This window comes from Cyclopterus lumpus, chromosome 24, assembly GCF_009769545.1.
Source record: "Cyclopterus lumpus isolate fCycLum1 chromosome 24, fCycLum1.pri, whole genome shotgun sequence".
NCBI lineage: Eukaryota > Metazoa > Chordata > Actinopteri > Perciformes > Cyclopteridae > Cyclopterus > Cyclopterus lumpus.
This window is the reverse complement of record NC_046989.1, coordinates 450001-477500: the sequence shown is the minus strand read 5'-3', so window position 1 is coordinate 477500 and position 27500 is coordinate 450001. Positions and strand designations below refer to the sequence as shown.

At 48.8% G+C, this 27500-nt stretch overlaps 2 protein-coding genes across 4 annotated transcripts in view; one reads left to right on the top strand and one right to left on the bottom strand.

Moving 5' to 3' along the window:
• Nucleotides 1-8755, bottom strand: part of LOC117727129 (kunitz-type protease inhibitor 1-like) — a 16497-nt gene extending 7742 nt beyond the window's left edge. Inside the window, exons 1-3 of the mRNA XM_034527209.1 lie at nucleotides 8263-8755; nucleotides 5828-5988; nucleotides 4455-4599 (exon numbers count right to left, since the gene is read on the bottom strand). Of these exons, the coding sequence (XP_034383100.1) occupies nucleotides 4455-4599; nucleotides 5828-5988; nucleotides 8263-8680 (724 nt within the window). The 5' untranslated portion in view covers nucleotides 8681-8755. The remainder of the gene's footprint in view (nucleotides 1-4454; nucleotides 4600-5827; nucleotides 5989-8262) is intronic.
• A 5705-nt stretch (nucleotides 8756-14460) lies between these two features.
• Nucleotides 14461-27500, top strand: part of LOC117727125 (serine/threonine-protein kinase PAK 6-like) — an 18509-nt gene continuing 5469 nt past the window's right edge. Inside the window, exons 1-4 of one of the 3 annotated variants that reach the window (XM_034527203.1) lie at nucleotides 14461-14500; nucleotides 21588-21864; nucleotides 23984-24547; nucleotides 24783-25157. In XM_034527203.1, the coding sequence (XP_034383094.1) occupies nucleotides 21601-21864; nucleotides 23984-24547; nucleotides 24783-25157 (1203 nt within the window). In that variant the 5' untranslated portion in view covers nucleotides 14461-14500; nucleotides 21588-21600. The remainder of the gene's footprint in view (nucleotides 14501-21587; nucleotides 21865-23983; nucleotides 24548-24782; nucleotides 25158-27500) is intronic. The other 2 variants (XM_034527204.1, XM_034527205.1) reach the window with 2 other exon arrangements.

Here is a 27500-nt window from a genome sequence, read left to right as displayed (position 1 = left end):
AGACCTGAAGTCAATAACTACAGACCTGAAGTCAATAACCACAGACCTGAAGTCAACAACTAACAGACCTGAAGTCAATAACCACAGACCTGAAGTCAATAACTACAGACCTGAAGTCAATAACCACAGACCTGAAGTCAACAACTAACAGACCTGAAGTCAATAACCACAGACCTGAAGTCAATAACTAACAGACCTGAAGTCAATAACTAACAGACCTGAAGTCAACAACCACAGACCTGAAGTCAATAACTACAGACCTGAAGTCAACAACTAACAGACCTGAAGTCAACAACTAACAGACCTGAAGTCAATAACAACAGACCTGAAGTCAACAACTAACAGACCTGAAGTCAACAACTATAGACCTGAAGTCAACAACTACAGACCTGAAGTCAACAACTACAGACCTGAAGTCAACAACCACAGACCTGAAGTCAACAACTACAACAGACCTGAAGTCAACAACTACAACAGACCTGAAGTCAACAACTACAGACCTGAAGTCAACAACTAACAGACCTGAAGTCAATAACTACAGACCTGATGTCAATAACAACAGACCTGAAGTCAACAACTACAGACCTGAAGTCAACAACTACAGACCTGAAGTCAACAACTACAGACCTGAAGTCAACAACTCCCAACCTTCTAGACTCTCATCAGTCTGGATTCAAGGCCGCCACTCAACAGAGACCTCTCTCCTCTGTCCTTATCCTTCACACTAGAGCATCCTCTCTCCTCTGTCCTTATCCTTCACACTAGAGCATCCTCTCTCCTCTGTCCTTATCCTTCACACTAGAGCATCCTCTCTCCTCTGTCCTTATCCTTCACACTAGAGCATCCTCTCTCCTCTGTCCTTATCCTCCACACTAGAGCATCCTCTCTCCTCTGTCCTTATCCTTCACACTAGAGCATCCTCTCTCCTCTGTCCTTATCCTTCACACTAGAGCATCCTCTCTCCTCTGTCCTTATCCTTCACACTAGAGTATCCTCTCTCCTCTGTCCTTATCCTTCACACTAGAGCATCCTCTCTCCTCTGTCCTTATCCTTCACACTAGAGTATCCTCTCTCCTCTGTCCTTATCCTTCACACTAGAGCATCCTCTCTCCTCTGTCCTTATCCTTCACACTAGAGCATCCTCTCTCCTCTGTCCTTATCCTTCACACTAGAGTATCCTCTCTCCTCTGTCCTCATCCTTCACACTAGAGCATCCTCTCTCCTCTGTCCTCATCCTCCACACTAGAGCATCCTCTCTCCTCTGTCCTTATCCTTCACACTAGAGCATCCTCTCTCCTCTGTCCTTATCCTTCACACTAGAGCATCCTCTCTCCTCTGTCCTCATCCTTCTAGACCTTTCCGCTGCCTTTGACACAGTGAACCACCAGATCCTCATGTCCTCCCTCCAGGACCTGGTATCTCAGGCTCTGCTCTCACTCTTCTCATCCTACCTCACCGACCGCTCTTACCGGGTAACCTGGAGAGGATCTGTGTCTGAGCCTTGTCCTCTGACTACTGGGGTCCCTCAGGGCTCAGTCCTTGGTCCTCTTCTCTTCTCTCTGTACACCAACTCTCTCTCTCTGTCATTCTCTCTCATGGATTCACCTACCACAGCTATGCTGACGACACCCAACTGATCCTCTCGTTTCCCCAATCTGAAACACAGGTAGCAGCACGAATCTCTGCCTGTCTGACCGACATCTCTCAGTGGATGTCTGACTGACATCTCTCAGTGGATGTCTGATTGACATCTCTCAGTGGATGTCTGACTGACATCTCTCAGTGGATGTCTGTCTGACATCTCTCAGTGGATGTCTGACTGACATCTCTCAGTGGATGTCTGTCTGACATCTCTCAGTGGATGTCTGACTGACATCTCTCAGTGGATGTCTGACCGACATCTCTCAGTGGATGTCTGATTGACATCTCTCAGTGGATGTCTGATTGACATCTCTCAGTGGATGTCTGACCGACATCTCTCAGTGGATGTCTGATTGACATCTCTCAGTGGATGTCTGATTGACATCTCTCAGTGGATGTCTGACTGACATCTCTCAGTGGATGTCTGACTGACATCTCTCAGTGGATGTCTGTCTGACATCTCTCAGTGGATGTCTGATTGACATCTCTCAGTGGATGTCTGACCGACATCTCTCAGTCGATGTCTGACTGACATCTCTCAGTGGATGTCTGACTGACATCTCTCAGTCGATGTCTGATTGACATCTCTCAGTCGATGTCTGATTGACATCTCTCAGTGGATGTCTGTCTGACATCTCTCAGTGGATGTCTGACTGACATCTCTCAGTGGATGTCTGACTGACATCTCTCAGTGGATGTCTGATTGACATCTCTCAGTCGATGTCTGACTGACATCTCTCAGTGGATGTCTGATTGACATCTCTCAGTGGATGTCTGTCTGACATCTCTCAGTGGATGTCTGACTGACATCTCTCAGTGGATGTCTGACTGACATCTCTCAGTCGATGTCTGATTGACATCTCTCAGTCGATGTCTGATTGACATCTCTCAGTCGATGTCTGACTGACATCTCTCAGTGGATGTCTGACTGACATCTCTCAGTGGATGTCTGACTGACATCTCTCAGTGGATGTCTGATTGACATCTCTCAGTGGATGTCTGACTGACATCTCTCAGTGGATGTCTGATTGACATCTCTCAGTCGATGTCTGACTGACATCTCTCAGTGGATGTCTGATTGACATCTCTCAGTGGATGTCTGTCTGACATCTCTCAGTGGATGTCTGACTGACATCTCTCAGTGGATGTCTGACTGACATCTCTCAGTCGATGTCTGATTGACATCTCTCAGTCGATGTCTGATTGACATCTCTCAGTCGATGTCTGACTGACATCTCTCAGTGGATGTCTGACTGACATCTCTCAGTGGATGTCTGACTGACATCTCTCAGTGGATGTCTGCTCACCACCTGAAAATTAACCCGGACAAGACTGAACTACTCCTCCTTCCAGGAAAAGGCTCTCCCACCCACGACCTGTCTATCACCTTCAACAACTCAGTGTTGGCTCCGACTGCCAGGAACCTCGGTGTGACACCTGTCAGTCAACTCTCCCTGACTGCCAACATCACCCCAACAACACGCTCCTGTAGGTACATGTTGTACAACATCAGGAGAATACGACCTCTTCTCACTCAGAAGGCGGCACAGGCTCTGGTCCAGGTTCTGGTCCAGGTTCTGGTCCAGGCTCTGGTCCAGGTTCTGATCATCTCACGGCTAGACTACTGTAACTCCTCCTTCAGGTCTACCTGCTAATGTCATTCAACCTCTACAGCTCATCCAGAATGCAGCTGCTCGACTGGTCTTTAACCTAAATTTACCCACAATCCTCCGCGACCTTCACTGGTTACCGGTGGCTGCAGCATCCGCTTCAAAACATTGGTTCTTGCGTACCGTGCTGCGAACAGATCGGGTCCGGTCTACATCCAGGACATGGTCTAACCTCACACCCAGGACATGGTCTAACCTCACATCCAGGACATGGTCTAACCTCACATCCAGGACATGGTCTAACCTCACATCCAGGACATGGTCTAACCTCACATCCAGGACATGGTCTAACCTCACATCCAGGACATGGTCTAACCTCACACCCAGGACATGGTCTAACCTCACACCCAGGACATGGTCTAACCTCACACCAGGACATGGTCTAACCTCACATCCAGGACATGGTCTAACCTCACACCAGGACATGGTCTAACCTCACATCCAGGACATGGTCTAACCTCACACCCAGGACATGGTCTAACCTCACATCCAGGACATGGTCTAACCTCACACCCAGGACATGGTCTAACCTCACACCAGGACATGGTCTAACCTCACACCCAGGACATGGTCTAACCTCACATCCAGGACATGGTCTAACCTCACATCCAGGACATGGTCTAACCTCACATCCAGGACATGGTCTAACCTCACACCCAGGACATGGTCTAACCTCACACCAATCAGCTTGTAGCTCCTTCACTTCGAGCTAAACACTCAAAGTCAGACTGTTTGCTGTGCTGGCTCCTCATTGGTGGAACGAGCTCCCCATTGACATCAGGACAGGAAGTCTCTACAAACTAAAAACACATCTTAGTGACTACACCTTGAATAGGGAAGGTAGAGCCGTAGTAGCACTCTAGTAGTTTAACACTTTAGAAGCACTTAAATGTCTCTTACTGATAGCACTTAGTAGTTTAACTTTATTGAAGAAATTGTACTTGCTTGATTCTTGTTGTTCTGAGTTTGGACTCATGGTTTAATGCACTTATTGTAAGCCGCTTTGGATAAAAGCGTCAGCTAAATGACATGAAATGTAATGTAATGTAATGTAATGTCAATAAAGCAGTTCCAGCGATCAATACTCTGTACAGAAAGCGGATCCATAGAGCGGAGCGGACGACATTTCCCATGAACACTCACAGCTGGTCTGCTCCGGGCTGAGCACAAGCACGGTGACCTTGGCGGCGCGGGACAGCTGCTGATTGGAGTCTCTGACAGTCAGCAGGAAGTGGTAGGAGCCCGGCTGCAGGAGGGACAGGCTCACCTGGTCAGGTAGGTCTGTGGACTGGAACCACAGGGAGAAGATCACCTGAGGGGATCTCACCTGGTTCCCTCTACCTGTGAGGAGCTCACCTGGTTCCCTCTACCTGAGGGGAGCTCACCTGGTTCCCTCTACCTGTGAGGAGCTCACCTGGTTCCCTCTACCTGAGGGGAGCTCACCTGGTTCCCTCTACCTGTGAGGAGCTCACCTGGTTCCCTCTACCTGTGCGGAGCTCACCTGGTTCCCTCTACCTGTGCGGAGCTCACCTGGTTCCCTCTACCTGAGGGGAGCTCACCTGGTTCCCTCTACCTGTGCGGAGCTCACCTGGTTCCCTCTACCTGTGGGGAGCTCACCTGGTTCCCTCTACCTGAGGGGAGCTCACCTGGTTCCCTCTACCTGTGCGGAGCTCACCTGGTTCCCTCTACCTGTGAGGAGCTCACCTGGTTCCCTCTACCTGAGGGGAGCTCACCTGGTTCCCTCTACCTGTGAGGAGCTCACCTGGTTCCCTCTACCTGTGAGGAGCTCACCTGGTTCCCTCTACCTGTGCGGAGCTCACCTGGTTCCCTCTACCTGTGCGGAGCTCACCTGGTTCCCTCTACCTGAGGGGAGCTCACCTGGTTCCCTCTACCTGTGCGGAGCTCACCTGGTTCCCTCTACCTGTGGGGAGCTCACCTGGTTCCCTCTACCTGAGGGGAGCTCACCTGGTTCCCTCTACCTGTGCGGAGCTCACCTGGTTCCCTCTACCTGTGAGGAGCTCACCTGGTTCCCTCTACCTGAGGGGAGCTCACCTGGTTCCCTCTACCTGTGAGGAGCTCACCTGGTTCCATCTACCTGAGGGGAGCTCACCTGGTTCCCTCTACCTGTGCGGAGCTCACCTGGTTCCCTCTACCTGTGCGGAGCTCACCTGGTTCCCTCTACCTGTGAGGAGCACACCTGGTCTCCTCTACCTGTGGGGAGCTCACCTGGTTCCCTCTACCTGAGGGGAACTCACCTGGTTCCCTCTACCTGTGGGGAGATCACCTGGTTCCCTCTACCTGTGGGGAGCTCACCTGGTTCCCTCTACCTGAGGGGAGCTCACCTGGTTCCCTCTACCTGAGGGGAACTCACCTGGTTCCCTCTACCTGTGGGGAGCTCACCTGGTTCCCTCTACCTGTGGGGAGCTCACCTGGTTTCCTCTACCTGTGGGGAGCTCACCTGGTTTCCTCTACCTGAGGGGAACTCACCTGGTTCCCTCTACCTGAGGGGACTTTACCTCCATCTTCACGTTGCTGTCTCCGCTCTGCAGAGTCCAATGGTACTCAACGATGTGGGCGTCGCCCAGTGCCAGGCTCTGGATGCCGCTGAGAGTCACCACTTCGCCGGGCTGAATGATGACATCACGGGCGGCGATGGCGATGGGCAGAACCTCTTTACCTGGACACAGGAAGTTCATCAACCACACTGATCCTCAGACAGGAAGTTCATCAACCACACTGATCCTCAGACAGGAAGTTCATCAACCACACTGATCCTCAGACAGGAAGTTCATCAACCACACTGATCCTCAGACAGGAAGTTCATCAACCACACTGATCCTCAGACAGGAAGTTCATCAACCACACTGATCCTCAGACAGGAAGTTCATCATCTACACTGATCCTCAGACAGGAAGTTCATCATCTACACTGATCCTCAGACAGGAAGTTCATCATCTACACTGATCCTCAGACAGGAAGTTCATCATCCACACTGATCCTCAGACAGGAAGTTCATCAACCACACTGATCCTGTTGTTAATATATTGATCTACAGACAATAGGCATCTTGTATTGATCCTGTAATATGTAATGATCTTGTATTGATATATTGATCCTGTAATGATGATCTTGTATTGATATATTGATCCTGTAATGATGATCTTGTATTGATGTATTGATCCTGTAATGATGATCTTGTATTGATGTATTGATCCTGTAATGATGATCTTGTATTGATGTATTGATCCTGTAATGATGATCTTGTATTGATGTATTGATCCTGTAATATGTAATGATCTTGTATTGATGTATTGATCCTGTAATAATGATCTTGTATTGATGTATTGATCCTGTAATATGTAATGATCTTGTATTGATATATTGATCCTGTAATGATGATCTTGTATTGATGTATTGATCCTGTAATGATGATCTTGTATTGATATATTGATCCTGTAATGATGATCTTGTATTGATGTATTGATCCTGTAATGATGATCTTGTATTGATGTATTGATCCTGTAATGATGATCTTGTATTGATGTATTGATCCTGTAATGATGATCTTGTATTGATGTATTGATCCTGTAATATGTAATGATCTTGTATTGATGTATTGATCCTGTAATGATGATCCTCTATTGATGTATTGATCCTGTAATGATGATGTTGTATTGATGTATTGATCCTGTAATGATGATCTTGTATTGATATATTGATCCTGTAATGATGATCTTGTATTGATGTATTGATCCTGTAATGATGATCTTGTATTGATGTATTGATCCTGTAATAATGATCTTGTATTGATGTATTGATCCTGTAATGATGATCCTGTATTGATGTATTGATCCTGTAATAATGATCTTGTATTGATGTATTGATCCTGTAATGATGATCTTGTATTGATGTATTGATCCTGTAATGATGATCTTGTATTGATGTATTGATCCTGTAATAATGATCCTCTATTGATGTATTGATCCTGTAATAATGATCTTGTATTGATGTATTGATCCTGTAATGATGATCCTGTATTGATGTATTGATCCTGTAATAATGATGTTGTATTGATGTATTGATCCTGTAATGATGATCTTGTATTGATGTATTGATCCTGTAATAATGATCTTGTATTGATGTATTGATCCTGTAATAATGATGTTGTATTGATGTATTGATCCTGTAATGATGATCTTGTATTGATGTATTGATCCTGTAATGATGTTGTATTGATGTATTGATCCTGTAATGATGATCTTGTATTGATGTATTGATCCTGTAATGATGATCCTGTATTGATGTATTGATCCTGTAATAATGATGTTGTATTGATGTATTGATCCTGTAATAATGATCTTGTATTGATGTATTGATCCTGTAATGATGATCCTCTATTGATGTATTGATCCTGTAATAATGATCTTGTATTGATGTATTGATCCTGTAATGATGATCCTGTATTGATGTATTGATCCTGTAATAATGATGTTGTATTGATGTATTGATCCTGTAATAATGATCTTGTATTGATGTATTGATCCTGTAATAATGATCTTGTATTGATGTATTGATCCTGTAATAATGATATTGTATTGATGTATTGATCCTGTAATGATGATCTTGTATTGATGTATTGATCCTGTAATGATGATGTTGTATTGATGTATTGATCCTGTAATGATGATGTTGTATTGATGTATTGATCCTGTAATGATGATGTTGTATTGATGTATTGATCCTGTAATAATGATGTTGTATTGATGTATTGATCCTGTAATAATGATGTTGTATTGATGTATTGATCCTGTAATGATGATCTTGTATTGATATATTGATCCTGTAATGATGATCCTGTATTGATGTATTGATCCTGTAATGATGATCTTGTATTGATGTATTGATTGATGTTGACCCCATGGAACCACGTGACTGGTCCAGGTGGGCTCACCTGATTCCCGAGGCCCCCGCAGGTACATCTGGAACACGGACTCCCGGATGTAGCTCCGGTACCCCGCCTTGTTCACGAACCTACACACGAAGCGGTTTCTGTGAATGCAGTTGAACGTGACGCATACGCGGTGTTCCGCCGCTTCCGCCGCATCGCTGCCGCGCGGCTCCAGCAGCGCCAAGTTGCAGAGCTCGTTCCCGCAGCACGCGCTCCTACAGGCTTCCAGCGAGCGCACGCGCACCGTGGCCAGCAGCGCCGCTCCCTCCGTCACCGCGTCCTCCGCGTCCAGGACGAAGTCGTCCTGTCCGGCCCGGAACGCCGCGCTGCAGTCCGCCTGCTCTTCCGCTCCGGCGAGCCGCAGCAGCGGGGGGAGGAAGAGGAGGAGGAGGAGGAGGGGGGAGGAAGAGGATGGAGGCATTTTGTGAATATAGCAAGAAGGAAGCGGGTCGAGTGGCCGGTGCGCGTCCTCCGGTGTCTCTGCTCTCAGGTGTGTCCCAACGGCTCACGAGCAGGAAGAGCCACCAGACACGCCCCTCTGTCTGACGTCACTCAGGTGTGGCGACAGTCAGGAGAAACTGATTTATGAATGGCCTGTTTGACTCATGACCACGTTTCTCTTTATTCATACTTATATAATATACTTTTATTGTCATATTTAATTATTATTAGTATTGAAATAGAAAGAAGAAAACAAAAGGTAAGAAGATCGAAATGTACAGTCAAGTCAAGTTTCACATTTTAAAAAACTGAAGTTTGATTTGAGTAGTAACCAGCAGGTGGAGCTCTGTTACCAGCAGGTGGAGCTCTGAAACCAGCAGGTGGAGCTCTGAAACCAGCAGGTGGAGCTCTGAAACCAGCAGGTGGCGCTCTGTAACCAGCAGGTGGAGCTCTGAAACCAGCAGGTGGAGCTCTGTAACCAGCAGGTGGAGCTCTGAAACCAGCAGGTGGAGCTCTGTAACCAGCAGGTGGAGCTCTGAAACCAGCAGGTGGAGCTCTGAAACCAGCAGGTGGCGCTCTGTTACCAGCAGGTGGCGCTCTGTTACCAGCAGGTGGAGCTCTGAAACCAGCAGGTGGAGCTCTGTTACCAGCAGGTGGAGCTCTGAAACCAGCAGGTGGAGCTCTGGAACCAGCAGGTGGAGCTCTGAAACCAGCAGGTGGAGCTCTGTAACCAGCAGGTGGAGCTCTGAAACCAGCAGATGGAGCTCTGTTACCAGCAGGTGGAGCTCTGTAACCAGCAGGTGGAGCTCTGAAACCAGCAGGTGGAGTTCTGTAACCAGCAGGTGGAGCTCTGAAACCAGCAGGTGGAGCTCTGGAACCAGCAGGTGGAGCTCTGTAACCAGCAGGTGGAGCTCTGTTACCAGCAGGTGGAGCTCTGAAACCAGCAGGTGGAGCTCTGTTACCAGCAGGTGGAGCTCTGTTACCAGCAGGTGGAGCTCTGGAACCAGCAGATGGAGCTCTGTTACCAGCAGGTGGAGCTCTGTAACCAGCAGGTGGAGCTCTGTTACCAGCAGGTGGAGCTCTGAAACCAGCAGGTGGAGCTCTGAAACCAGCAGGTGGAGCTCTGTAACCAGCAGGTGGAGCTCTGAAACCAGCAGGTGGAGCTCTGTTACCAGCAGGTGGAGCTCTGAAACCAGCAGGTGGAGCTCTGAAACCAGCAGGTGGAGCTCTGTTACCAGCAGGTGGAGCTCTGAAACCAGCAGATGGAGCTCTGTTACCAGCAGGTGGAGCTCTGAAACCAGCAGGTGGAGCTCTGTTACCAGCAGGTGGAGCTCTGTTACCAGCAGGTGGAGCTCTGAAACCAGCAGGTGGAGCTCTGTTACCAGCAGGTGGAGCTCTGTTACCAGCAGGTGGAGCTCTGTTACCAGCAGGTGGAGCTCTGAAACCAGCAGGTGGAGCTCTGAAACCAGCAGGTGGAGCTCTGTTACCAGCAGGTGGAGCTCTGAAACCAGCAGGTGGAGCTCTGAAACCAGCAGGTGGAGCTCATCCTTCTCGTCCTTCTCCATGGCCCCCTGAACTCCTCCAATGCCAGAGTTTTCGCATCTGCAACCACCGCAGCTGCAGCCCTCTGGCGTGCCGGCACCGATCAGCTGCTTCAGGAGACCCTGGGCCAGCCAGGCCCGAAAGGCCTCCTTCTTCAGCTGGACGGCTTCCCTCCTCCCCGGTGTCCACCACCGGGTTCTCGGGTTGCAAAGTCCAACCCTTCTCCAGGAGCTTGGTTCCAGAGCCAGTGCTGCGCGTGGAGGTGAGCGCAACTATATCTAGCTGGCATCGCTCCACCTCCTGCACCAGCTTCGGCTCCTACCCCGCTAGCTAGAGCCAGTCCACGGCTCTCCCAGCCCCCGGGCCCGGCCCGGTCTACATAGATCACATATCCTAGATCATAGATCACAGATCACATATCACAGATCACAGATCATAGATCACAGATCACATATCACAGATCACATATCATAGATCACAGATCACATATCATAGATCCTAGATCACAGATCACATATCACAGATCACAGATCATAGATCACAGATCACATATCATAGATCACAGATCACATATCATAGATCACAGATCACATATCATAGATCCTAGATCACAGATCACATATCATAGATCACATATCACATATCATAGATCACATATCATAGATCACATATCACAGATCACATATCACAGATCACAGATCACATATCATAGATCACAGATCACAGATCATAGATCCTAGATCACAGATCACATATCATAGATCACATATCATAGATCACATATCATAGATCACATATCATAGATCACATATCACAGATCACATATCACAGATCACAGATCACATATCATAGATCACAGATCACATATCATAGATCCTAGATCACAGATCACATATCACAGATCACAGATCACATATCATAGATCACAGATCACATATCATAGATCCTAGATCACAGATCACATATCATAGATCCTAGATCACAGATCACATATCATAGATCCTAGATCATAGCCCACATCATACATCTGGTGAATGTTGTAAACTGAGGTGAATAGTCTGCAAGCACGGTGACCTTGGCGGCGCGGGACAGCTGCTGATTGGAGTCTCTGACAGTCAGCAGGAAGTGGTAGGAGCCCGGCTGCAGGAGGGACAGGCTCACCTGGTCAGGTAGGTCTGTGGACTGGAACCACAGGGAGAAGATCACCTGAGGGGATCTCACCTGGTTCCCTCTACCTGTGGGGATCTCACCTGGTTCCCTCTACCTGTGAGGAGCTCACCTGGTTCCCTCTACCTGAGGGGAGCTCACCTGGTTCCCTCTACCTGTGAGGAGCTCACCTGGTTCCCTCTACCTGAGGGGAGCTCACCTGGTTCCCTCTACCTGTGAGGAGCTCACCTGGTTCCCTCTACCTGTGCGGAGCTCACCTGGTTCCCTCTACCTGTGCGGAGCTCACCTGGTTCCCTCTACCTGAGGGGAGCTCACCTGGTTCCCTCTACCTGTGCGGAGCTCACCTGGTTCCCTCTACCTGTGGGGAGCTCACCTGGTTCCCTCTACCTGAGGGGAGCTCACCTGGTTCCCTCTACCTGTGCGGAGCTCACCTGGTTCCCTCTACCTGTGAGGAGCTCACCTGGTTCCCTCTACCTGAGGGGAGCTCACCTGGTTCCCTCTACCTGTGAGGAGCTCACCTGGTTCCATCTACCTGAGGGGAGCTCACCTGGTTCCCTCTACCTGTGCGGAGCTCACCTGGTTCCCTCTACCTGTGCGGAGCTCACCTGGTTCCCTCTACCTGTGAGGAGCACACCTGGTCTCCTCTACCTGTGGGGAGCTCACCTGGTTCCCTCTACCTGAGGGGAACTCACCTGGTTCCCTCTACCTGTGGGGAGATCACCTGGTTCCCTCTACCTGTGGGGAGCTCACCTGGTTCCCTCTACCTGAGGGGAGCTCACCTGGTTCCCTCTACCTGAGGGGAACTCACCTGGTTCCCTCTACCTGTGGGGAGCTCACCTGGTTCCCTCTACCTGTGGGGAGCTCTGAAACCAGCAGGTGGAGCTCTGGAACCAGCAGGTGGAGCTCTGTAACCAGCAGGTGGAGCTCTGTTACCAGCAGGTGGAGCTCTGAAACCAGCAGGTGGAGCTCTGTTACCAGCAGGTGGAGCTCTGTTACCAGCAGGTGGAGCTCTGGAACCAGCAGATGGAGCTCTGTTACCAGCAGGTGGAGCTCTGTTACCAGCAGGTGGAGCTCTGAAACCAGCAGGTGGAGCTCTGAAACCAGCAGGTGGAGCTCTGTAACCAGCAGGTGGAGCTCTGAAACCAGCAGGTGGAGCTCTGTTACCAGCAGGTGGAGCTCTGAAACCAGCAGGTGGAGCTCTGAAACCAGCAGGTGGAGCTCTGTTACCAGCAGGTGGAGCTCTGTAACCAGCAGGTGGAGCTCTGAAACCAGCAGGTGGAGCTCTGTAACCAGCAGGTGGAGCTCTGAAACCAGCAGATGGAGCTCTGTTACCAGCAGGTGGAGCTCTGAAACCAGCAGGTGGAGCTCTGTTACCAGCAGGTGGAGCTCTGTTACCAGCAGGTGGAGCTCTGAAACCAGCAGGTGGAGCTCTGTTACCAGCAGGTGGAGCTCTGAAACCAGCAGGTGGAGCTCTGAAACCAGCAGGTGGAGCTCATCCTTCTCGTCCTTCTCCATGGCCCCCTGAACTCCTCCAATGCCAGAGTTTTCGCATCTGCAACCACCGCAGCTGCAGCCCTCTGGCGTGCCGGCACCGATCAGCTGCTTCAGGAGACCCTGGGCCAGCCAGGCCCGAAAGGCCTCCTTCTTCAGCTGGACGGCTTCCCTCCTCCCCGGTGTCCACCACCGGGTTCTCGGGTTGCAAAGTCCAACCCTTCTCCAGGAGCTTGGTTCCAGAGCCAGTGCTGCGCGTGGAGGTGAGCGCAACTATATCTAGCTGGCATCGCTCCACCTCCTGCACCAGCTCCGGCTCCTACCCCGCTAGCTAGAGCCAGTCCACGGCTCTCCCAGCCCCCGGGCCCGGCCCGGTCTACATAGATCACATATCCTAGATCATAGATCACAGATCACATATCACAGATCACAGATCATAGATCACAGATCACATATCACAGATCACATATCATAGATCACAGATCACATATCATAGATCCTAGATCACAGATCACATATCACAGATCACAGATCATAGATCACAGATCACATATCATAGATCACAGATCACAGATCATAGATCACAGATCACATATCATAGATCACAGATCACATATCATAGATCACAGATCACATATCACATATCATAGATCACAGATCACATATCATAGATCCTAGATCACAGATCACATATCACAGATCACATATCATAGATCACATATCACATATCATAGATCACATATCATAGATCACATATCACAGATCACATATCACAGATCACAGATCACATATCATAGATCACAGATCACAGATCATAGATCCTAGATCACAGATCACATATCATAGATCACATATCATAGATCATAGATCACAGATCACATATCATAGATCCTAGATCACAGATCACATATCATAGATCCTAGATCACAGATCACATATCATAGATCACAGATCACATATCATAGATCCTAGATCACAGATCACATATCATAGATCATAGATCATAGCCCACATCATACATCTGGTGAATGTTGTAAACTGAGGTGAATAGTCTGCTTGATGACTCACTTCCTGTCTCTGCCGGCGGGGAGAGTGAGACATGCTGCAGCCTGCAGAGAGAATGACAGGCTGAAGACATACACCTGTCAATCAAGCTGGGAGTGACAATCAGTAACTTTATTATCTCTATTCTATTAATGCTGACCAATAGAAACACTGACTGCTTCAGCACAATCAAACTGAACTGTGTCAATAAAGTTTTTTTTTAATTTGGAGATAAAAGCAACAAAACCTAAACTCCACCTTCTCCTTCAGACCTGAAACCAGGTGAGCCAGAGACAGGGAGGGGGGAGGAGAGGAGAGACGGCAGCAGAGGGAGAGTTGAGTGTCTGACAAGGAGAACAACAGGAACCGGCCACGAACTCGGACTCTGCTGGACTCACCTGGACTCACCTGGACTCTGCTGGACTCACCTGGACTCTGCTGGACTCTGCTGGACTCACCTGGACTCACCTGGACTCTGCTGGACTCACCTGGACTCTGCTGGACTCTGCTGGACTCACCTGGACTCACCTGGACTCACCTGGACTCTGCTGGCCAGGTGAGTGTGTCAGCATTCTCCTCCACGCACAGGTTAAACTGGGACAGTTCTACACAACTTCTACGACTGTAAACTGAGGGTTTTCTGCAGAACCAGACTGTCATGGTTCCACGTAGACCCTCAGTGAGCTGTGAGGAAACTTTAAGGACAGAACAGTTTTTAGTTTTTATAAGACATGTTGTGTTAGAACCCATGAGTCAGGTTCTCTGTTTTAGACAACACATATGATAAAGGTTCTCTACAGCACGAGACTGTGGAACCAGAAAGTAACACAAAGAGCTTCTACTTTTCTTTGATTTGAAGTCCTGTTGGAAAGCTTCACCATGGAACCAGGATCAAAGGGTTCCACTCAGAACCAAGGTCTCAATAATGAATGTTCCTGTGTTCAGATAAAAAACAGTTCTCTGCAGAAAATGGTTCAAGAGGCTCAAATGACAGAAGAAGAAACAATCAGCAGGATTCAATGTTCACAATGTGGAATGTTATTTGATCACTAGCTGTCATCTGATGGCTAGCTGTTAACTTATAGCTGGCTGTTAGCTGATGTCTAGATGTTAGCTACTTATTAGCAGGTAACAGATAGCTATATGCTAACAATCTTATAGCTAGCTGTTATCTGATTGTTATCTGTTATTTGATGGCTAGCTGTGAGCTGATGGTTAGCTGTTAGCTGATGGTTAGCTGTCATCTGATGGCTAGCTGTTAGCTTATAGCTTGCTGTTCGCTGATAATTAAATGTTAGCTGATGGCTAGCTGTTAGCTGATTATTAGCTGTCATCTGATAGCTAGCTGTTAGCTTATAGCTAGCTATTATCTGATGGTTAGGTGTTATTTGATGGCTAGCTGTTATCTGATTGTTAGCTGTCATCTGATAGCTAGCTAGCCGTTAGCTGATAGTGGTGCAGTCCTTGGTCATCTGCAATACTGTCCAGTCACACGGTCATCTGACTGTACTATACTATCTTAACTATATCCAACTGTAATCTATTAATTACATCTTACTGTAATATATCAACTATCTGACTGTACTACCTTAACTATATCTGACTGTAATATGTCAACTATCTGACTGTAATATATGAACTATATCTGACTGTAATATATTAACTATATCTGACTGTATTATATTAACTATATCTGACTGTAATATATTAACTATATCTGACTGTATTATATTAACTATATCTGACTGTAATATGTCAACTATCTGACTGTAATATATTAACTATATCTGACTGTAATATATGAACTATATCTGACTGTATTATATTAACTATATCTGACTGTAATATATTAACTATATCTGACTGTAATATATTAACTATATCTGACTGTAATATATGAACTATATCTGACTGTATTATATTAACTGTATCTGACTGTAATATATTAACTATATCTGACTGTAATATATTAACTATATCTGACTGTATTATATTAACTATATCTGACTGTAATATATTAACTATATCTGACTGTATTATATTAACTATATCTGACTGTAATATATTAACTATATCTGACTGTATTATATTAACTATATCTGACTGTAATATGTCAACTATCTGACTGTAATATATTAACTATATCTGACTGTAATATATGAACTATATCTGACTGTATTATATTAACTGTATCTGACTGTAATATATTAACTATATCTGACTGTAATATATTAACTATATCTGACTGTATTATATTAACTATATCTGACTGTAATATATTAACTATATCTGACTGTATTATATTAACTATATCTGACTGTAATATATTAACTATATCTGACTGTATTATATTAACTATATCTGACTGTAATATATTAACTATATCTGACTGTGTTATATTAACTATATCTGACTGTATTATATTAACTATATCTGACTAATATATTAACTATATCTGACTGTAGCGTTTTAACTGTTTGTTTTGTATCGTGTGTAGAACGTATTCTGTGTCGCTCTGAATGTTTATTACTCCTACATCTTTATATAGATGAGTTATGGATCAGGTGTTATTGATCTGAATGTTTATTACTCTAGATAGTTATAGAGATTATAGCTATTGATCAGATACCTTTTAAGGTGGAATAGTTTCCTCTGTCAGCAGTCTGTTGAGGTTCAGTCACACTGAGGAGCTGTTTGGTCATGTAGTCAGGTATGCTGGTCACACCCTGAACACACACACAGACACACACACACACACACACACACACGCAGACTCACTCACACACACACGCAGACTCACACACACACACAGACTCACACTCACACAGACACACACACACACAGACTCACACACACACACAGACTCACACTCACACAGACACACACACACACACAGACTCACACACAGACGTACTGAACATAGTACCTGAACAGGTAGTGAACAGAGTACCTGAAGAGGTAGGGAACAGAGTACCTGAAGAGGTAGAGAACAGAGTACCTGAACAGAGTACCTGAAGAGGTAGTGAATATAGTGCCTGAAGAGGTAGGGAACAGAGTACCTGAAGAGGTAGAGAACAGAGTGCCTGAAGAGGTAGGGAACAGAGTACCTGAAGAGGTAGGGAACAGAGTACCTGAAGAGGTAGAGAACAGAGTGCCTGAAGAGGCAGGGAACAGAGTACCTGAAGAGGTTTGTGAACATAGTACCTGAACATAGTACCTGAAGAGGTAGACAACAGAGTACCTGAAGAGGTAGACAACAGAGTACCTGAAGAGGTAGACAACAGAGTGCCTGAAGAGGTAGACAACAGAGTGCCTGAAGAGGTAGACAACAGAGTGCCTGAAGAGGTAGAGAACAGAGTACCTGAAGAGGTAGAGAACAGAGTACCTGAAGAGGTAGAGAACAGAGTACCTGAAGAGGTAGAGAACAGAGTACCTGAAGAGGTAGAGAACAGAGTACCCGAAGAGGTAGTTAACAGATTACCCGAAGAGGTAGTTAACAGATTACCCGAAGAGGTAGTTAACAGATTACCCGAAGAGGTAGAGAACAGATTACCCGAAGAGGTAGAGAACAGAGTACCCGAAGAGGTAGAGAACAGAGTACCTGCAAGAGGTAAAGAACCGAGTACCTGAACAGAGTACCTGAAGAGGTAGTGAACAGAGTACCTGAACAGGTAGTGAACATAGTACCTGAACAGAGTACCTGAAGAGGTAGAGAACAGAGTACCTGAACGGGTAGTTAACAGAGTTAATTCCATGTACGTGCACACGTACATGGAATTAACTCTGTTAATTACCTGTTTTTGACTCCGGTTACACATATGCTCTCATCGTACAACATATTTAAATTACAATTACAAATAACAAATAATCTCCTATGAATGGCCACCTTAACGTGGTGGAGGAGTTTGAGTGGCTCAGTGATCCTGGGAGCTATGTTGTCCGGGGCATCAGCCCCTGGTAGGGTCTCCCGAGGCAAACAGGTCTCGGGGGAGAGCCCAGACCAAGAGCGGTTCAATAAACCCTGATGAATAGCAGCCCACGGTCTGAAGCTACCTTGCCCGGACAAGGGAAACCGGGGCACCCTCCCGGAGCCAGACCCAGGAGGGGAGCTCGTCGGCGAGCGTCTGGTGGCCGGGCTTTCGCCCATGGGGCCCGGTCGGGCTCAGCCCAAACAGCTCCAACAGCATGGAGCAGCAGTCACCCTGTGGACCCACCACCCGCAGGGAGAATTATCGGGGTCGGGTGCTATGTAGACCGGGCGGCGGGCCAGGCGGGAGACCTGGGCGGGCCGATCGCTGGCGGCATAGACTAGCTCTAGGGACGTGGAACGTCACCTCACTAGCGGGGAAAGAGCCGGAGCTGGTGCAGGAGGTGGAGCGGTACCAGCTAGATATAGTTGGGCTCACCTCCATGCACAGCATGGGCTCTGGAACCAAGCTCCTGGAGAAGGGTTGGACTTTGTCCTTTTCTGGAGTTGCCCAGGGTGAGAGGCGCCGGGCGGGAGTGGGGATACTCACGAGCCCCCGGCTGAGCGCCGCTGTGTTGGAGTTTTCCCCGGGGAACGAGAGGGTCGCCTCCCTGCGCCTACGGGTTGCGTGGAGTAAGGCTCTGACTGTTGTTTGTGCTTATGCACCGAACAGCATTTCGGAGTATCCGGCCTTCTTGGAGTCGGTGGGAGGGGTCCTGGAAAGGGCGCCGCCTGCCGACTCCATAGTTCTCCTGGGAGACTTCAACGCTCACGTGGGCAATGACAGAGAAACCTGGCGGGGCGTGATTGGGAGGAACGGCTTCTCCGATCTGAACCCGAATGGTGTTTTGTTGTTGGACTTCTGTGCTAGCCACAGTTTGTCCATAACGAACACCATGTTCGAACATAAGGTGGCTCATAAGTGTACCTGGTACCAGAACACCTTAGGCCGGAGATCAATGATCGACTTTGTAATCTTATCATCTGATCTGCGGCCGTATGTCTTGGACACTCGGGTGAAGAGAGGAGCAGAGCTGTCAACTGATCACCACCTGGTGGTGAGTTGGATCAGATGGCGGGGGACTCGGCTAGAGAGACCTGGCAAGCCCAAACGTGTAGTGAGGGTGAACTGGGAACGTCTGGCAGAGGATCCTGTCCGCGAGGTCTTCAACTCCCACCTCCGGAAGAACTTCTCACAAATCCCGAGGGAGGCTGGGGACATGGAATCCGAGTGGACCTTGTTCAAAGCCTCTATTGTGGACGCGGCTGCTCGGGGCTGTGGCCGGAAGGTCATCGGTGCCTGTCGTGGCGGCAACCCAAGAACCCGGTGGTGGACACCGGGGGTGAGGGAAGCCGTCAAACTGAAGAAGAAGGCCTTCTGGCTGGCCCAGGGGTCTCCTGAAGCAGCTGACAGGTACCGGCGGGTCAGAAGGGCTGCAGCAGCGATGGTCGCGGAGGCTAAAACTCGGGCATGGGAGGAGTTCGGGAAGGCCATGGAGAAGGACTTTCGGTTGGCCTCAAGGAAGTTCTGGCAAACCATCCGACGGCTCAGGAAGGGAAAGCAGGGTCTACCCCAGGCTGTTCTCAGCAGGGGGGGGGAACTGCTGACCCGGACTGGGGACATCGTCGGGCGGTGGAAAGAGCACTTTGAGGAACTCCTAAACCTGGCCAACATGTCCCCCGGAGAGGGGGCAGCGCCGGAAGACTTTGGGTTGGTTTCACCCTTATCTGTGGCAGAGGTCGCTAAGGTAGTCAAAAAGCTCATTGGTGGCAAGGCGCCAGGGGTGGATGAGATCCGCCCTGAGATGCTGAAAGCGCTGGACATTGTTGGGCTGTCTTGGTTGACACGCCTTTTCAGTGTCGCATGGGGGTCGGGAACAGTGTCCATGGACTGGCAGACCGGGGTGGTGGTTCCCATCTTCAAGAAGGGGGACCGGAGAGTGTGCTCGAACTATCGTGGTATCACACTGCTCAGCCTCCCGGGAAAAGCTTATGCCAGGGTGCCGGAGAGGAGGCTCCGACCGCTTGTCGAACCTCAGATTCAAGACGAACAGTGCGGATTCCGTCCCGGTCGTGGAACAGCGGACCAGCTCTTTACCCTCGCAAGATTACTGGAGGGGTCCTGGGAGTTTGCCCAACCAGTTTACATGTGCTTTGTAGACCTGGAGAAGGCTTTCGACCGGGTCCCTCGGGGGTTTTTGTGGGGGGTGCTGCGGGAGTATGGGGTGCCGGACCCGTTGGCACGAGCCATCCGGTCTCTGTATGCCTGCAGTAGGAGCTGTGTTCGTCTCCTCGGTAGTAAGTCAGACACGTTCCATGTGGGTGTTGGCCTCCGCCAGGGCTGCCCTTTATCACCGGTCCTGTTAGTGACCTTCATGGACAGGATATCTAGGCGCAGCCAGGGGGCGGAGAGGATCCGGTTCGGGAGTCTCGGGATCGCCTCTCTGCTGTTTGTGGATGATGTGGTCCTGTTTGCCTCCTCGGACCGTGAACTCCAGCATTCACTGGGGCGTTTTGCACCCCAAGCGAAGGAGTTCAAGTATCTCGGGGTCTTGTTCACGAGTGAGGGTAAGGTGGAGCGGGAGATCGACAGGCAGATCGGTGCGGCTGCAGCAGTAAAACAGGCGCTGTACCGGTCCGTCTTGGTGAAGAGGAGCTGAGCCGGAAGGCAAAGCTCTCCATTTACTGGTCGGTCTACGTTCCAACCCTCACCTATGGTCACGAACTCTGGGTCGTGACCGAAAGAACGAGATCTCGGATACAAGCGTCCGAAATGAGCTTCCTCCGTAGGGTGGCCAGGCTCAGCCTTAGAGATAGGGTAAGGAGCTCGGACATCAGGGGGGAGCTCGGAGTCGAGTCGCTGCTCCTTCGTGTCCAAAGGAGTCAGCTGAGGTGGTTCATCTAGTCAGGATGCCTCCTGGACGCCTCCCATTAGAGATTTTCCGGGCACGTCCAACTGGTAGGAGGCCCCGGGGAAGACCGAGGACACGCTGGAGGGATTATATCTCCCGGCTGGCCTTGGAACGCCTCGGGATCCCCCAGAATGAGCTGGAAAGTGTTGCGGGTGAGAGGGAAGCCTGGGTCGGCCTGCTGAACCTGCTGCCACCGCGACCCAACCCCGGATAAGAGCTGATAATGGATGAATGGATGGAAATAACAGGTTAAATATGAAAAAGACATTAAAGACAACAATATCAACATGTATGTACAATATAAACATCAGTGAAATGGGGATGAAGTGCAGAAAGTGGTGGTAGTGCAAGTAGTGCAGATGGAGGTGATTAATTGTTCAACAGAGTGACGGCCAGAGGGAAGAAGCTGTTCCTGTGTCTGGTGGTTTTGGCGTACAGTGCTCTGTAGCGCCCCCCAGTGGGAAGAAGCTGTTCCTGTGTCTGGTGGTTTTGGCGTACAGTGCTCTGTAGCGCCCCCCAGTGGGAAGAAGCTGTTCCTGTGTCTGGTGGTTTTGGCGTACAGTGCTCTGTAGCGCCCCCCAGTGGGAAGAAGCTGTTCCTGTGTCTGGTGGTTTTGTGAAGGTGGAGAGGTCATGTGACCGTCCTCAGGTAAACCACCTGAGGAGGAAGATAAGCTGTCAGTTCACACACTGAGAGAGAGAATCTGTGTGTGTGTGTGTGTGTGTGTGTGTGTGTATGTATGTATGTATGTATGTTTTCTTCAGGTGACCCACCGCCATGTCTTCCTGTTGTCTCCCTCAGCTCTCACCGTCGCTCAGCTGTCGCTCCGTTGCCGCAGCGATGTTCCAGCGCAGAAGGAAGAAGCGGCGGCCGAAGATCTCGCCGCCTCAGGACTTCCAGCATCGGGTCCACACGTCATTCGACGCTGCCACCGGACGCTATGTCGGCCTGCCGCCACAGTGGCAGAGCGTCATCGACACGCTGAGGAGGCCACGCCCCCTAGTGGACCCTTCCAGGTTCACCGAGGTCCAACTCAGGAAGGTGAGATAATAGTAACGCCATGATTATTAATACACCTGGACACACAGTGACATCACAGCTACAGGTCAACAACACCTGGACACACAGTGACATCACATCTACAGGTCAACAACACCTGGACACACAGTGACATCACAGCTACAGGTCAACAACACCTGGACACACAGTGACATCACATCTACAGGTCAACAACACCTGGACACACAGTGACATCACATCTACAGGTCAACAACACCTGGACACACAGTGACATCACATCTAGAGCTCATGTGTTTATTGTAAAATAACTTTTAGTTCTGTTAGCTAGCATTACATAACAAGAAACAGCAGCTAGTAGCTAATGCTAACACATGCTATACAAGGCAGCAGGGTAATGTTAGCATAAAGAAGTAACGTTAGCATGAAGAAGTAACATTAGCAGAAAGAAATAATGTAAGCATGAAGAAGTAATGTAAGCATGAAGAAGTAACGTTAGCATGAAGAAGTAAAGTTAGCATAAAGAAGTAACCTTAGCATGAAGAAGTAACGTTAGCAGAAATAAGTAACGTAAGCATGAAGAAGTAATGTTAGCATGAAGAAGTAACGTTAGCATAAAGCAGTAATGTTAGCATGAAAAAGTAACGTTAGCATAAAGCAGTAAAGTTAGCATGAAGAAGTAAAGTTAGCATAAAGCAGTAAAGTTAGCATGAAGAAGTAACATAAGCATAAAGTAATGTTTGTTTTCTTCACTTCAACCTCACAATGAGGTCAGCTGATCAGTGTCAATCAGTATTATGATATATTATGAGGTTATCATGATCGTCTTTAAGACAGAGGGGATTCTTAGGCAGTAAAAACAGACGTTTATTTATCTTATTAATAGCTCTCGTGAATGAAACATGATGGTATTAATGTTTACGTTGTATCTCCTGGTTCCTGAACTCAGCAGCAAACAAGATCAGAATAGAAGAAGTCATTAAAGGTCATTAGTGCAGTTATTAACCTCCCAGAGCGCCATTCTTCTGTCACGCAGCTGCTTCCTCCTGATTGGACCGCAGCGTGTGACCTCACCAGAGGTCAACAATGCAGCTTTTATCTAGTCAGGGAGAGGACAGCTTCCTCCTGATTGGACCACAGCGTGTGACCTCACCAGAGGTCAACAATGCAGCTTTTATCTAGTCAGGGAGAGGACAGCTTCCTCCTGATTGGACCGCAGCAGAAACATGAGCTTGTCCAGTTTCACCCTTTCATCAAAGCTTCTGTAACTGAAGTTGAGCTCTCGCTCATGGGGAGAGGGAAGTAGTTTGATCCCCGCTCTCCCCATAGCTGTCAGTGTTCTTGAGCAAGACACTGAACCCCCCAGTTGCTTCATAAGGATGGGTACACACATCTATGTAAAAACATGTACAGATATGTAATATGACAATGAAATACGGAATTAGATAGAAGGATGAGGAATGCAGAGAGAACACCAGAGAGCAGATCAATACGGCAGTTTGAGAGAAGGGGAGAGGGAGGAGGTATATATATATATATATATATATATATATATATATATATATGGGGGCGGCTGTGGTTAGCATGTCCGTTTTTCAATCAGGGGGTTGGCAGTTCAATCCCCGCTCTAGTCCATGTGTCCTTGAGCTAAACCCTGAATTGTTCCCTATAGCTGTTCTACGGTGTATGAATGTAATATGACTAAGTCGCTTTGGATAAATACACACACACACACTGCGGTGCGTTCACTGGCTCTCTGTAAATGTTATGTTTGCGTGAAGTTCAGCTGAACCCGGAGCTGATGTTGAATAGGGTGACCCTGATGAATTAATATAATCATGTGTGCATTCAGCCTGTAGGTCAGTTAGGTTCATATATTAATACATTCATAATATTTCATATATTAATAAAAAATACATATATTCAGAGTCTTTATATATTTAATGTATTTGTATATCCATATTTGTATTATATTAATATTCATATATTTGTATATTTAATATATCCATAAATTTGTACATCCATATCTTTTAGTATTTGTATATTTATATATTTATCCCTAAACACAACGCTGTTAATAAATATAATAACATACTACATTTGAGCTTCAGGTATTGGTGTATTTCTATGAATATGTCTGCAGACCATCGTGCGGGGCAGTGTCCTCGGCCATGAGGACTACATCTCCCAGGTGGTCTCTGCGATGAGCCACCTGTCCGTCACCGCCTCCAACTCTCTGCGCCGCAGCAGCCCGTCAGCCCGGAAACGGGCCCGGTCGCTGGGCCGACTGGGAGAACTGGTGGACGAGGAGTCGTACCAGTACGAACAGCTGGACCTGAAGACGGGCGGCGGGTCCACCTACTGGCAGGACCGGATCCGGCAGGTGCGCATCGAGAGAGCCGGTCCTGAACTGAACGGGGCTCTGCAGAGAGCCAAGTCCACCTGCGAGGTCACGCCCCCCACACCTGTGACGCCCCAGAGGGCCGGTGCGGGGGGGTCACCAGGTGCCCCCACGACAGGTGGACAGTACGCCCGGAGTGAGGGGGCGGGTCTAAGACAGAGACCAGCTTCCTGTTACAACCGCCTGCAGACCGTGGAGACCAGCAGACCTCACCTGAGACCCAGACCAGCAGTCAGTCACCTGCCGGACCTGTTGTCCTCCTTCAGAGAAACTCCCAGAAGGCCTCACTCCTCCTACGACCTCAAGGTGAGAATGATCTTGATTCATATTAATGTCATATCAATATAATATCATATTTAAATAATAATATGTGCATTTATATTTAAAATACATTAATAACCCTCAGAGCGGTTAATATCAAGCGAACAAACGGCTGGTTAGCGTAGCTTAGCATAACGACTGGAAACAGAGGGAAACTGCTAGCCTAGAGCCTGTAATACTATAATAATACTATAATAGACACTGACCCCCCCCCCCCCAGCTCCATGCCCCCCCCCTTCTGCTGCCCCCCCCTAACAGCACCAGCAGTCCCATCATCACAGGGCGACCTCAGCGCTCGCTCCGCCCCTCCTCCAGCTTCAGCTTCAGCCCCCTGAGTCAGCCCCGCCCCTCCCCCTCCCCCCAGCGGACGACACCTGATGCAGGTGTGAAGGTGACCCACGAGCAGTTCAAGGCCACGCTGCAGACGGTGGTGGACCCGGGAGACCCCAGGAAGACTCTGGAGAACTTTGTGAAGATCGGGGAGGGGTCCACAGGTGTGGTCTGCATCGCCACAGACAGAAGCAGCGGCAGACAGGTGGCTGTGAAGATGATGGACCTGAGGAGGCAGCAGAGGAGGGAGCTGCTCTTCAATGAGGTGCAGCAAAATACATGAAAATATGACAATATATGAGAAAATATGACAATATGTGACAATATATTACTATATGACACTATGTCAATATGAAAATATGACACGATATGACAATATATGAAAATACATGAAAATATATGACTATATGAGAATATATGAAAATATGACTATGAGAATATGACACTGTCAATATGAAAATACATGAGAATATGACAATATATATAACGAAAGTTATGTAAGAAATGTAACTACGGTTCTATGAATCCTGGATGCTTAGCACTGGATGACTTGTATCAACAGAGTCATGAGGAAACCCAAGGAGCCTACCTCGTATGGAATTTGGATGAAGAACCCCCCCCCCCACAACGTTCACCCTGTAGTATCTGGTGAACGTGCTCTGTGATGCCCATGAGGCTGCAGCACATATATCCTCCACTGGCACACCTCTCAGGGTTGCCCATGACGTGGAAACACTCCTGGTAGAATGGCCCCTCACTCCGGATGGCAGAGCACGGCCATTCGCTTTGTATGCACAGGCAATGGCCTCCACTATCCAGTTGGGACAGGCGCTGTTTTGAAAGGGCACAGCCCTTCCTAGCCCCACCATAGCAGATGGAAAAGCTGCTCTGAATGTTGTATGCCTGTGGTGGCTTCGACATAGGCTTTGAGGGCCCGCGCAGGGCACAACAGCCTGGACCTCTCCTCTCCCAATGGGGGGTCAAATTGTGCAAGCCGGATAGGCTGGTTAAGATAAGAGCGTGCCAGCACCTTAGGGAGAAACGCTGCATTAGGCCATAGTGTGACACCCGAACCATCCGACTTCCACCTGAGACAGGATTCACTCACCGAGAGGGTATGCAGTTCGCCTACTCACTTTGCCGAAGTGATGGCCAGGAGAAAAACGGTCTTTGCCGATAGCCATCTCAGCTCTGCCTCCGCCAGGGGTTCAAAAGGAGGCGAGGCGAGGTGTCCAGTACCACAAACAGGTCCCATGGAGGAGCCCTTGGGATGCTCGGGGGACGCAGTTGCATGAGCCCCTTTTAAGAAGAGGGACACCAACCTGTGGCTCCCTACCGTGTCATTGTCAATTTTAACATGGTGCCATGAGATAGCAGCTACATACACCCTCAGGGTGGAGGGAGACCGGCCCTTATGTAGGAGGGACTGCAGAAACTCAAGTATAACAGGCACGGGCACTGCACCAGGTCCTCGTTGTGACCCACACACCAGTCTGAAAACAGCCACATTCGTACTGTAGACGGGTAGATGGCACTCTGGCATTTATAATAGTCTTCCTGACTAGTTCTGTGCAGCCGCTCAGCAGCCGATCGGGCCCTGCAACGGCCAGACTCACAGACAAAGGTGGCTGGGGTCGGGATGCCAGACCCTTTAGCTGCGATAGGAGGTCCCTCCTGTCGGGGAGGAGCCATGGCGTCCCGCGGCAGAGTCTGCGCAACAGGGGAAACCAAGTCCTGGCTGGCCCCAACGGGGCCACCAGCAAAAGATTGTGGCCCTGTTGAAGGACTCTGAGAAGCGTTGGCAAGATCAGGGGAAATGGAGGGAAAGCATAAAGAAGGCCATCTGGCCATCTGTGGGCCAGGGCATCTTGACCTAGAGGACTGGTCCTCTCCATCAAGGAGAACCAGTGGGGGCAATGGGTTGACATCTCTGAGGCAAAGAGATCCACCTTGGCCCTGCCAAAGAGACCCCAGATGCTGTGCACCACCTCTGGATGAAGCTGCCACTCCCCCGATGGGGGCTTGCGACGGGAGAGGGAATCTGCGACCTGGTTCTGTTCCCCTGGTAGATACATCGCCCGAAGGCTGGTCAGGCGAGGGGCCGCCCAAGTCAGAAGGGCACGAGCCGCCCGTAGCAGCTTTGCAGACCTGGTGCCCCCCCCTGATGGTTTATGTGAAATACGGTCGGGGTGTTGTCCGACCGAACAAGTACATGTTTTCCTGCTTGGTACGGCAGGAAATATTTGAGTGATAGGTGCACGGCACGTAGCTCCAGGACATTGAGGCAACTGTCCATTTGCCCAATAGGTGAAGAGAGAGGATGTAGGGCAACCGCCTGCCCACAGGGCCACATGAGAGAAAGAGGCCGAGCGGTGTCTTGTGCAGCCTGAAACTTCGTCCAAGTACGGCAGTATCTTCGTGCCCTGTAATTGCAGGGGGGAAAGGGTGGCAGCAACACATCTTGTGAATACTCGTGGGGAGAGTCCGAAGGGTCTGACGCATGAGCTGCCCAGTAGCTGATATGCTGCTGGGAGAAATAACCGACGGCCAGCCCAGAGATCTCATTTCCTGCAGTGAAGCATTGCTGAGGCTGGTGGCAGAAGCGTCG